Source organism: Chiloscyllium plagiosum, chromosome 5 (assembly GCF_004010195.1).
Source record: "Chiloscyllium plagiosum isolate BGI_BamShark_2017 chromosome 5, ASM401019v2, whole genome shotgun sequence".
In the NCBI taxonomy this organism is placed as follows: domain Eukaryota; kingdom Metazoa; phylum Chordata; class Chondrichthyes; order Orectolobiformes; family Hemiscylliidae; genus Chiloscyllium; species Chiloscyllium plagiosum.
Window position 1 is genome coordinate 53,695,151 of NC_057714.1, and position 12,153 is coordinate 53,707,303.

Sequence of the window (12,153 nt, forward strand, 5' to 3'; positions counted from 1 at the left end):
TGGAGTCGCAGGTAGATAGGATAGTGAAGAAGGCGTTTGGTATGCTTTCATTTATTGGTCAGAGTATTGAATACAGGAGTTGGGAGGTCATGTTGCAGCTGTACAGGACATTGGTTAGGCCACTGTTGGAATATTGCTTGCAATTCTGGTCTCCTTCCTGTCGGAAAGATGTTGTGAAACTTGAAAGGGTTCAGAAAAGATTTACAAGGATGTTGCCAGGGTTGGAGGATCTGAGCTGCAGGGAGAGGCTGAACAGGCTGGGGCTGTTTTCATTGAAGCGTCTGAGGCTGAAGGGTAACCTTATAGAGGTTTACAAAATTATGAGGGGCATGGTTAGGGTAAATAGGCAAAGTCTTTTCCCTGGGGTTGGGGAGTCCAGAACTAGAGGGCATAGGTTTAGGGTGAGAGGGGAAAGATATAAAAGAGACCTAAGGGGGCAACTTTTTCACGCAGAGGGTGGTATGTGTATGGAATGAACTGCCAGAGGATGTGGTGGAGGCTGGTACAATTGCAACATTTAAGAGGCATTTGGATGGGTCTACGAATAGGAAGGATTTGGAGGGATATGAGCCGGGTGCCGGCAGGTGGGACTAGATTGGGTTGGGATATCTGGTTGGCATGGACGGGTTGGACCGAAGGGTTTGTTTCCATGCTGTACATCTCTTTGATTCTAAGTCATGGATGGTGGGTCTGGCTGTTGGTATTTTACTTTCCCATTGAAATATGACTATTCTTAGTGGTCTGAAATATCGATTTAAATGTCTACAGTCCGTTTCTATGGACCCACTTTTAACCAAATTCCCTCTGGCCGGATCTGCTTTCATATCCTTATCATGGACATTATTTACGTTTAAAATACTAGTCTTTGACCCACTCTTCCTTTCCTCAAAATTCAATAAAATCATTGTCCCACTGCATAGGGATGCTTTAAGTGTGAAGAAATTAATTTGTTCTAACCTATTTTTCTATTCTAGCTGACTATCTCGTTGACTCTAGAATGTGCAGATTCAAAAAGCATTTCTGAGAACATTCAGTTAACTTATTTCTTTGGCTACCTTTGACTGATTTTTCTGGTTTGTGTGTAAATTAAAATCCCCTGTGATTATTGCCCTCCATTTCTGGCAAGTTTATATTATTCCTTTATGTTCCATCCTACTGTTGGTTACTGTTAGGGGTCTTTACACCACTCCTAAATGTAATTTCTTGACTTATCATCTCTCATCTTAACCCAAATTAGTTTTACGTCATGTTTTCCTGAATTTTGGTCATCTATCTGTGTTGTGTTAATTTCCTGATGAGTTAACAGGGCCTCCTCTCCACTTTTGCATTACTTCATGTTCTTCCAAAATCTCATGTACTCTTCAATATTCCATCTTAATCTATTTTATCCTGCGACCATGACATTTCATGGCTGTCAAATCGGTTTAGGTGATCAGTTACTCTTTTGCTTCAAATGTCACATGCATTCAGATTTTGAACCTTTAGTTCAAGACGAGGGGACATATTTTGAGATGAAAGAAGGAAGATTTTAAAAGGACACGAGGGGCACTGTTTTTACACAGAGTGCTTCATGCATAGAATGAACTTCCAGAGGAAATGTGAATATGGGGACCATGGCAATGTTTAAAAGACACTTGGATAAGTTTGTGAATAGTAAAAGTTTGGAAGGATATGGGCCAAGCGCAGGAAGATTGGAAGAGTTTAGTTTGAGATTATGATCAGCATGGACAGGTTAAACCGAAGGGTCTGTTTCCATGCTTTATGACTCTATGACTAATGTTGTGCTTTTATTATTTTTGTCACCTCTTACCTACTAATTTATTTTGAAATTAGTACTTTCGTGTCATGGTCTGATTATCTTTTCTCATAATAATTCCTTTATCTCGTGTCTTGTCTCTACTCTTCACAAAGTGATAGTGTCATATAGTGTGGAAACAGACCCTTCGGTCTAACTCATTCACGCTGACCAAGTTTCCCAAACTAAATGAATCCCATTTGCCCGGTTCTGAGAAAGGATCACCGGACCCGAAACTTTACCCTTGATTTCTGTTCACAGATGCTGCCAGATCTGCTGAATTTCTCCAGCAATTTCTGGTTTTGTTTCAGATCTCCAGCATCTGCCGTTCTTTATTTGTTCAGCTATGGGGTTTGAGAAGATTGAAGAGGGAAGGTAGATTAAGGCTGTGTGTGGATTTGAAAATATTGATGAGAATCTTTGTGGTTTTATTTGCATAACCTAGAAAAACTGATTAAATAATAATATAATAAAAGGAATGTTAATCCTAGAATACAAGTATTTGATACATTCTTTGTTTTCTAACAGAACTTTTACTTAGATGAGTTTGAAAACTTGATGGATGAACTGTTGTTCCGATTGAATGCGCTCTCAAACAGCCTTCACCACTCTCTCCCAGCAAAACCACATTTTCTGGGGGACAGCCCTTCTGGATTGGGCCATGGCTATTACTACAACCAACGATCTGAGGTTAGGTGACTAATATTCAAATATGATGAAAGGAATTTGTGACTCTTGTTCTCATTTTGCGTCTCTCCACTGGTCTTAGTTTCTTAAAACCAATGTTAAAACCATTCTTTCCATGTTTGACTTCTCTGAATTATTTCAGAAAGTTTACCACAATATTTGATTTGTTGCTGTCACATGTCCTGAGATACAGTGAAAAGTGTTGTTTTAAGTGCTTCACAGGCAGATCGTAGTGCATCAGGGGAACAGACTGGACTGCAGGATGCAGTGTTACAGCTACTGAGAAGATGCAAAGAGAGGTCAACATTAACATTAAAGAGGTCAATTTAAAAGTCTGATAACAGTAGGGAATATATGTTTTAGTATTTAAATTTCAGGTCGTAGAAGTGTGAGAAACGTAAGTTGGTTTCTATGATTCATTAATTGGAATAAACACATTCCATATAAGGAGGAAAGGAAGCAAGTTGACCTAAATTGTGGATTTCAAGTGACTGATTATGAGCAGACCTTTGACCTCTGTCTTTTAAGCTAATTATAAATTTATTCTAGATCACATCGTAGTGTAATGCGTGCTTAAATTATTGAGTAATTTACATGAGTGATGACTGCAAATCCAACATAAGGTTTGGAAGAATTAAACCATTTGTTTCCTTTTAGAATCATACCTTTCATGAAAATCATTTGGAACATAAAATTTACAAACTTGAAGAAGAACTGTTTAGAAATAATCTGCAGTTTTATGAACTTTTACTGCCAGGAAGAGAGCACCATTCTGATTCAGACATCACAGATTTCAAGACTTTACGGTAAAGGATTAATTGTGATGTGGTGCTGGGTTCGGAGGGAAACAGGGCACATATATATTCTCATAGATGCTGAGATATGACTTTTGTGACATGAAAACATATATTTTTAAACATTGATCTTTGTTTAGTTGATCTGGTTGATGGTTCTGGTCCAGAACTCAGGTTGTCTCCACTTCCAGTGTTGGTGAACACAATGGGTGGAATACTGTCACCCACCCATGCTTGGCCCTCTTGAGGGGCATATATGTGGCATATGTAGGATCTCTCATTCTGGAACTGTTATAGTAATTGACTGATTAAGGCCAGACAAGGTCCTTATATGGCTTTATGGATATTCCAATGTTAGGCTAGATCCTAGTTACATATAGTGCCAGCCTAGATTTTGGCTATCCTGATACATTGGAAGGGTTGTAAATTTTCATCTGAATAATTCGCTTTTGCTGCTCTTTCCTCATGTCATTTTCAATATTTGCTTGGAGAGATTTTTGCTGGTTCTTATTTTCTAATAGCTCGTTCTTGTGGTGACAATTACAGAGAAATGTAATTGACGGAGAAATGGAGCAGAAAGCTGGCTGCAGAGGTAGCAGTTAAGCCTGTTCTTCAGTAATATCAATGAAGATTATGCAGCGAGTTGCCCCAAAGCATCACTTGTTCTCGGAGTATTGACTATTGTTCGTGTAGCATGGCTAGACGTGGTGCTACTTGAACAGCATCTGAGTAGAGATGTGTCGGGAAAAGGAAATTGGCTTCAGAATTATCCAGGAGCTCCTTTGATTCTGCACCCCCTGAAAGTTATATTACCGGCCTGAGGCCATGGCTTTAGTTTTTTTGCTTATTTACAATCAATTGCATGCAAGATGTTTAAACACCAGTATCCTCATCTAAGCTAACCTGCTCAGCCTCAAGGTGGAAAGCTCTCCTTAAATATTTTATACTTGCATCACTCCATTTGGGAGTGAGTTTCACATTCTCACTTCTCTTTGGGTAAAGAAGTTTCCTTTGAATACCTTATAGGATATCATTCCTTTGTGACAATCTTGTAGTCATGGTGCTTAGTTATGCTAATCCCCAAAGGAGGAACATATTCTCTGTCCAACTTCTTTATCAAAATTGTTTATGAACTTGAAGATTTCTTTTAAATTTTTCTTGAAGCAAGGTCAAGGTGAAAACCTCAGCTTGTTAGTCTTTTGCTTTATGGTACATGGTATCACTCGTGTGAGGCTCCTTGGAACCTATTCCATCAGTCCGTATCCTTTTTCGAAAACAGTGACCAGAACTGCATGCAGTGCGGTTGAACAAAGATTTGATACAGGTTTAGCATAACCTCTCTACTTTGCAATTCTGTGTCACTGGCAGTAAAAACAATTGCTTGCAGTGCTTTTGATAATGTCCATGCTGACTGACTGTGCAACCTTTATTGATTGCTGTGTTTGTATTTCAAGATTCCATTGTTCCACAATCACAACTAACGTTGCACATTCCAAATTACAGGTGACCTCCTATATTTCCTACCGAAATATGCAACCTCACATTTAACTAGTGCTGACTATAATGCGCTTTGAGATCTCCCGTTTACTTTATGAATTAAAACGCAGCTCTTTGCAGTATTTTGTCATCCAGGAGGCAATGTGTCCCTTTCCAAATTTGGAGTTCCTGTCCTTTGACCTTCAATCAGTCTGAGCAAGCTGCACCAAATAAAAGGGGAGAATCCAGCAGTCTGCAGAAGTAGACTTGGGCTCGATCAGTTGAATTCTGTCTTGAACCACCCCCTCACCCTGTCCCAGGGTTGACTTTTCATTCTAAGATGGAGTCAAGAACAGGCGGTGGGGGTTGCCTAAATGCGTGCTGCCAAATTCCAGCCATACTTTCAGAGATATGGCTTGAAGTGTAAGGGCTACTTGGGCTACCACACGCAGACAGCATGCCACCTTTTACGATATGTCACAGGCTGACTATGCCCAAAGTCCCCTATGTGTAAGGAATAGGTCAGATATCTGAAAATGGTGGTAACCCTCATCATAGACAGGTTCTTCCTCCCCACAGTCGCCATGTTTTAGTTGAAAGATGAAAGCACCCTCCCACTCCCTCTCCCACACTTGTAATGGGCTACAGCTCCCTGCATGCAGGAAGGTCTCCTACTGGCCCTCAGATACATTGACTCCAATGTTGGAGTCCTGACCCAAATAGACAAATTTCTGCCCTCAGTCTCAGTCACTGAAAAGAAAGATGAAACAAAATAAAATCAGTTATTTGTCCCCTTCCTTTTGGGCCTGATTGATATCATGGTCAGTATTGGCTGGAAGTTTGGTAACATACCTCACTCCCCTCCACTACCCTTTCCTCTCCACCCAAGTTAACCATCCAAAGACTGCTCCAATCCCACCAGCATAGGAAGCCGGCCAGACTAATTTCCACTGCTTTGAGGGACATGAACAACAAAGAAGTCTATTGAATGACAATCTTCCCCTTTGTCCTACAGTTCATGTGTTCTGTGTGCACACTTTGGCAGGATCGCTTTTGGAGAGCAGTGTTTAAATTTCAATGTCGGTACTTTTTCAGCAGCACATTTGTTTGTAACCACTGCAATTCCTTTTTTATTATTTTTTACTTCAGGTCCAAGCTCGAGTTGGAGACCCTCCATCAACTAAAGTTGCGCCAAGAAAAAATGTATGAAACATCGGAGAGTGCTCAAAATGACAATGTACCCGAGGACCCTCCAAAGAACGTTGAGGCGGATCTTTCCACTGCACTGAATGACTTTTCATTCCCTGACGACAACGTTATAAAAATTGTGCCTTGTTGTGCTCCAAACCCATGTGAAACAATTTGCAATTCTGTTTCAGAATCTTACAGTACTTCCATCAACAAAGATTCTGCACAGCCAGAAGACACATTGAGTGCTGAACATTATAATCTTGCAAACTTAGGAGACACATTGCCCCATGTACTGTGTGGAATAAAATGCCCTGAGAAGCAGGCGGCACAAACACGGATGCTTGAGAGTAGAGCGACTGGTCAGCACCGCTGTTCCTCAGCTAGCACGTTAGGTAAGAACCGTAAGCAGCTTAAACGCTCCCACACCACAGTGATTCAGATCCTTGATAACTCCAAGGAATTAGCAGTTGAAACATTTAAGATTTCGGAGCAAGCCAGTTTTGATCCTTCAACTCAATGCTTTGGAAGGTCCATTATAACATCAAGCTCCAGACAACACCCTTCAGCCAAAGTGCACCAGAACAAAGTGCTAGAGGAACAGAAAGGGAGTAAAAACAAACCTGTTAATTTACCAGAGAAACTCGAAAGTTCAATTTTATCTTCACAGGGTAATGGTGGCCAGAATGAAAATATGGATGTTCCAGACCTTCCAGGATCTATAAAACAGTGCTGGTAACGGAATGCTTCCCAATAAAATGGAGACCCTTCATTACTTATCCCTCTTGACTTAAAAATATTCCACTTTCAAACATGTTAATCACAAATGGAAAACAGATTGGTTTCACATATGAGGAATGTTAAGTACATTGGATAAATGAATGCTCATGGAAAAAGTCAGCAATCGTTTTGAGAGAGCTTAAAACTAATCTACACGTGGAAATGTTTTCATGGTCCTCAAAAGTTAAAGCATTGTGTGATATAATTCAAACTACGAAACCTTATTGGAAAATTGAGAATCTGGTTTATTTCTTGTTCAGATACCACATGCATTGTTATCTACCAATAATACCATTTGTGTTTTGGACTGCTTCCAGAAAAAGTTACAGTTACTCTATATAATGATTATATAATACTTTGTTCCCTACATTCTTATTTGCTCAAGCTGAATGCCTGTGTTTTCCTCATCTTTCCCACGTTTGCATTCTCCCTCACCTGCACAGGACATCCATAATTTATTCCCTAATCATCTCTAAATGCTGTTCTATTTCTTCTTAATTTCAGTTCTCACTCTCTCCTACCCCTAAACATCCATATCTACATAATCAGCATGTCAACTTTCTCATTGTTTAAATGCACTAATACATTTCCATGTAGGGGGTCCACTGTCAAAGTCCCAATCATACTTGCTTGGACTTTAGTTCTTAATACTCCATGGCAAGCAATATTTGTTCTCCTATTGAAATGCTGCCAACTCTGAAACTACTGTCGCAGGTTCCCACACTCTGGTACCACTCTATGTACCTTAAATAGAATTTATCCCCCATATGTATTGTTGAGCAACTTTTTGTATATTACCCTTTGTGTTGTGAACTTCAAAGTAATTGCTTTCTTAAATTACTATAGAAGAATAAATACCTTCTGGCCAAAAATACCTCTAATTTTCCCTTAAAATTGGCAATAAATTGCAGGTTTTTCGAATTGTTATACATCAACACATGCAGTAACTTATACTTCTGTAACCTCTTTATCCTGGTAAAGCATCCCAAAGTGCTTCACAGTGGACTTCTGAATAGCAAACAATGCCATTGGAGATCTGTCTGTTCTGTCCGTTACCGGAAATCTGAATACATTGCACAACATCATTAGAAATCCATGTATAGGCCATTAATAGCAACTATTTAGATTTGTTCCACATGTTTTAAATGTCTTAATTCTTTCAAAGTTTACATTGTTATGTGGTCTTAATTGATAAAAGTGGTCTTAAGGTATAAGTAATTTTTATGCATCTGCATAGATGGAAATAGTAATTGCGTAATTAGATGGAAAATAGAAATTCACACCAAAATTTCAGTAAGGAGTATTGCAAAATTTGATGGTTTTAATGGGTCTCCCCCTTTTTGATTATTTATTTTTCAATCTAATTAGGTGTTTAAACAGGTGTCCTCAGATGTACGTAAAACTTATTAGCGATGTGTATTGAGAAACATTCAAAATACTTTGTTTTGCATTTTAGTATGACAATGGGAGTCGCCACTTTAGGATTCAAAAAAAACAATTATACTTATACCAGTACATTGATTTAGCATTCTGGGGCTTATTGAACATTTGCACTGATATTCAGTGGAAGTAATTGTAACATGAACAGGATGTGGTAATGTTACAAGGTCATAACTGTTGGCAAAAATAAAATAACATTGTAACTTATTCATATATCTCGAGTAGTGATAGATCTTTCACTTTTTGCACTGCCAACAAAGAAAACAATTATGCAAGAATACAGAGTTAGTTGGTTCGAGCTCTTCATGTCACCCATTGTTTTCAAACAATGCAATGTAATCAAGTTTTTAGGATTTTGTTTTTCTTTTGGCATCCAGCATGGGAATAGCACAAAAAGAAGTAGACTTCCACAATTGGAAAGTATAGAAATTTCTCCGATCGAATCATTCAATCATTAGTCCATGCTGTGTTAATGATAGCTATACTGGTAGTAAGGACAAATGGGGTTTTTCTTGCTCACTAGCTGGGACCATCACTGAAAATGGACATTTGTTCATGTGAAGGCCAGTATTGACATTAGTAGTCTTCCTCCATTGAAACACCTCAAACATGGTGATAGTCTCCTCAGCAAGTGCCAGAAGTTGTCTCTGTCTATAGAATTGTTCTCTGGACTAGTCTAACTCAGAGATATTAACAGAGAGAAAAGTCAGGTAAATTTAGATTATACATAATACTGTTTATGTTATTGTTTCATTGTAAGAAATAAAAGCACCATGGATTAACTTAGCACTGATAATAAGAAAGCATACTTAAAGATTGCTTGGCAGTGTAGAAGAATTAATATAGAAGAGTGTGGGTTTTGATCAGAACAAAACAACGGCTTGGATGTCATGTTTCCTTTATTGATTAGTAGGCATGAAATTATTTCGCAGTGAAACTCTCAGCTTTCAAGAGTGGAAGGGAAATGAGGAGCAAATTGGAAAAATGTAAGAAAGTGCATAAATACAAAGGCCATTATTTCTGGACTGAGAGAAATGCATAAACACAACTTTTCATTTGTACAGTTTATTTAACAGTTTCCTCCTATTGCATTTGGGGCATATATTATACTATTCCTTATTTTAACTTTATTGATGAAACTCACAACAATGATACATCCATGATTACTTAATTGATTGCATTCCCAGGCTTAGAATATTCCCAGGCTTAGAATATTTATTTTGTGATACAGTTTCCATTCTTTAATGAATCTTAAACTGTTATGCCATTTCTGCTGAAGTTCCACTCATACTGGCTTTCAGAAGTCTGTCTAAACCAGAAAACCATTAATAGCCTTTTTTTAACCAACCTTTCTGATTTTGTAGAAAATCTCTCACACATGATTTCAATCTTCCATTCTTCGACCTGATGAGACAGTTTATACCAAATATGGTCATACTGGTTCTGATCCAAGTTTCCTTTGACAGTTTGAATACTTTTCAAAATCCTATTTATCCATGTAGTTCGAAGAGTCAGAAATAATTAGCAATTGCTTCAAATAAAAGATACAAGCATTCGATCAAATTTAAAATGAATGGGGCAAATGTGAACCTTGCTCATAAGATATTTCCCCTCTTTACTCCTGCTAAGAAATATTTGCACGGATGGTTAGCTAGATTGGATAGCATGGTATTATTTAAAAAGTATTTAAGGAAGTCCTTAACATAATTAAAGGTGCTTTCAAGTATTACTGCAAAGTACCCGTCGTACTGTCTCTTTCTGTTGACATTGGTTAATTGAGTTAATTTTTACTTCTGTATAAAAGTAAAATTTTTGCAAAAGGTAGCAGAATAACATTACCATTTCCACTCGCATCCAGCTGCAGAAGATTGCAGACTAGTTTCATGTTTGTTTAGCCTGCAGCTGGAAACATTTGGAAACAATTACATAATGTAACCTTTGAACAAAATAATTTACTGATGTATAATTAAACTTGATTTTTTTAGTTCAGCATTTAAATGCCCAACTTAAACTTTCATAAGATGGCCTGAGATTAAGCCAACCTGTTCACCACCTTGGTATCACATTTTATCTGAAAGTCTTATTTTCATGTCACCACTAAGAATGCCTGTTTTCACTTCCACGACATTGCCTGATTTGTCCCTGCATCTGCTCAACAACTCACCACCCTCATTTATACTTCTGTTACTTCCAGACTTGACTATGTCTCCCATATTCGACCTAACATAAACTTGAGGTCATAGAAACCTCTGCTGCTCAGCCTCTATTCACAGCAGGTCCTTGCTCCTCAGGCAAAAGTGAGGACTGCAGATGCTGGAAAGCAGAATTTAAATTAGAGTGGCACTGGAAAAGCACAGCAGGTGAGGAGCAGGAAAATCGGCGTTTCGGGTAAAAGCCCTTCATTCAGGGAGCCTCCAGGGTGGAGAAATAAATAGGAGGGGGTTGGAGCTGGGGAGAAGGTAGCAAAGAATACATTGGATGGATGGCGGGGTGGGGGGGTGAAGGTGATACGTCAGAGAGGAGGGTCGAGCAGATAGGTGGGAAGGAAGATTGGCAGGTAGGACAGGTCATGAGGATAGTGCTGAGCTGGAAGGTTGGAAGTGGGGTAAGGTGGGGGGAGGGGAAATGAGGAAACCCTCCCCCCACCTTACCCCAGTTCCAAGGCCCAAAAGGAGCCTTCCACATCCGTCAAAGTTTCACCTGCACATCCACAAATGTCATTTATTGTACCTGTTGCTCCCGATATGTCCTCCTTTACATTGGGGAGACTGGACGCCTTCTCGCAGAGCGCTTTAGAGAACATCTCCAGGACACCCGCACCAATCAACCCCACCGCCCCGTGGCCCAACATTTCAACTCACCCTCCCACTCTGCCGAGGACATGCAGGTCCTGGGCCTCCTTCACCGCCGCTCCCTCAGCAACCGACGTCTGGACGAAGATCGCCTCATCTTCCGCCTCAGAACACTTCAACCCCAGGACATCAATGTGGATTACACCAGTTTCCTAATTTCCCCTCCCCCACCTTACCCCAGTTCCAACCCTGGCCAGTGACACCCTCATTAGGGACAGGCGATATATGCAGGCCTGGCCAGTGACACCCTCATTAGGGACAGGCTGTAATGCTGGCCTGGCCAGTGACACCATCATTAGGGACAGGTTGTAAATGCAGGCCTGGCCAGTGACACCATCATTAGGGACAGGTTGTAAATGCAGGCCTGGCCAGTGACACCCTCATTAGGGACAGGCAGTAAATGCTGGCCTGGCCAGCGACACCCTCATTAGGGACAGGCAGTAAATGCAGTCCTGGCCAGTGACACCCTCATTAGGGACAGGCTGTAATGCTGGCCTGGCCAGTGACACCATCATTGCTCCCTCAGCAACCGACGTCTGGACGAAGATCGCCTCATCTTCCGCCTCGGAACACTTCAACCCCAGGACATCAATGTGGATTACACCAGTTTCCTAATTTCCCCTCCCCCGCCTTACCCCAGTTCCAACCCTGGCCAGTGACACCCTCATTAGGGACAGGTGATATATGCAGGCCTGGCCAGTGAGACCCTCACTAGGGACAGGCAGTAAATGCAGGCCTGGCCAGCGACAACCTCATTAGGGACAGGCAGTAAATGCAGGCCTGGCCAGCGACACCCTCATTAGGGACAGGCAGTAAATGCAGGCCTGGCCAGCGACACCCTCATTAGGGACAGGCTGTAAATGCAGGCCTGGCCAGTGACACCCTCATTAGGGACAGGCTGTAATGCTGGCCTGGCCAGTGATACACTCATTAGGGACAGGCTGTAATGCTGGCCTGGCCAGTGACACCGTCATTAGGGACAGGCTGTAATGCTGGCCTGGCCAGTGACACCATCATTAGGGACAGGCTGTAATGCAGGCCTGGCCAGTGACACCCTCATTAGGGACAGGCAGTAAATGCTGGCCTGGCCAGTGACACCCTCATTAGGGACAGGCAGTAAATGCTGGCCTGGCCAGCGACA

General features: G+C 40.7%; 1 protein-coding gene across 1 annotated transcript in view; it reads left to right on the plus strand.

The window, feature by feature from the left end:
• LOC122550249 (polycystic kidney disease protein 1-like 1) overlaps nucleotides 1-8,351 on the plus strand; it is a 291,308-nt gene extending 282,957 nt beyond the window's left edge. Inside the window, exons 65-67 of the mRNA XM_043691004.1 lie at nucleotides 2,324-2,485; nucleotides 3,140-3,288; nucleotides 5,902-8,351. Coding sequence (XP_043546939.1) covers nucleotides 2,324-2,485; nucleotides 3,140-3,288; nucleotides 5,902-6,679 — 1,089 coding nt within the window. The 3' untranslated portion in view covers nucleotides 6,680-8,351. The remainder of the gene's footprint in view (nucleotides 1-2,323; nucleotides 2,486-3,139; nucleotides 3,289-5,901) is intronic.
• Nucleotides 8,352-12,153: the final 3,802 nt, after the last annotated feature.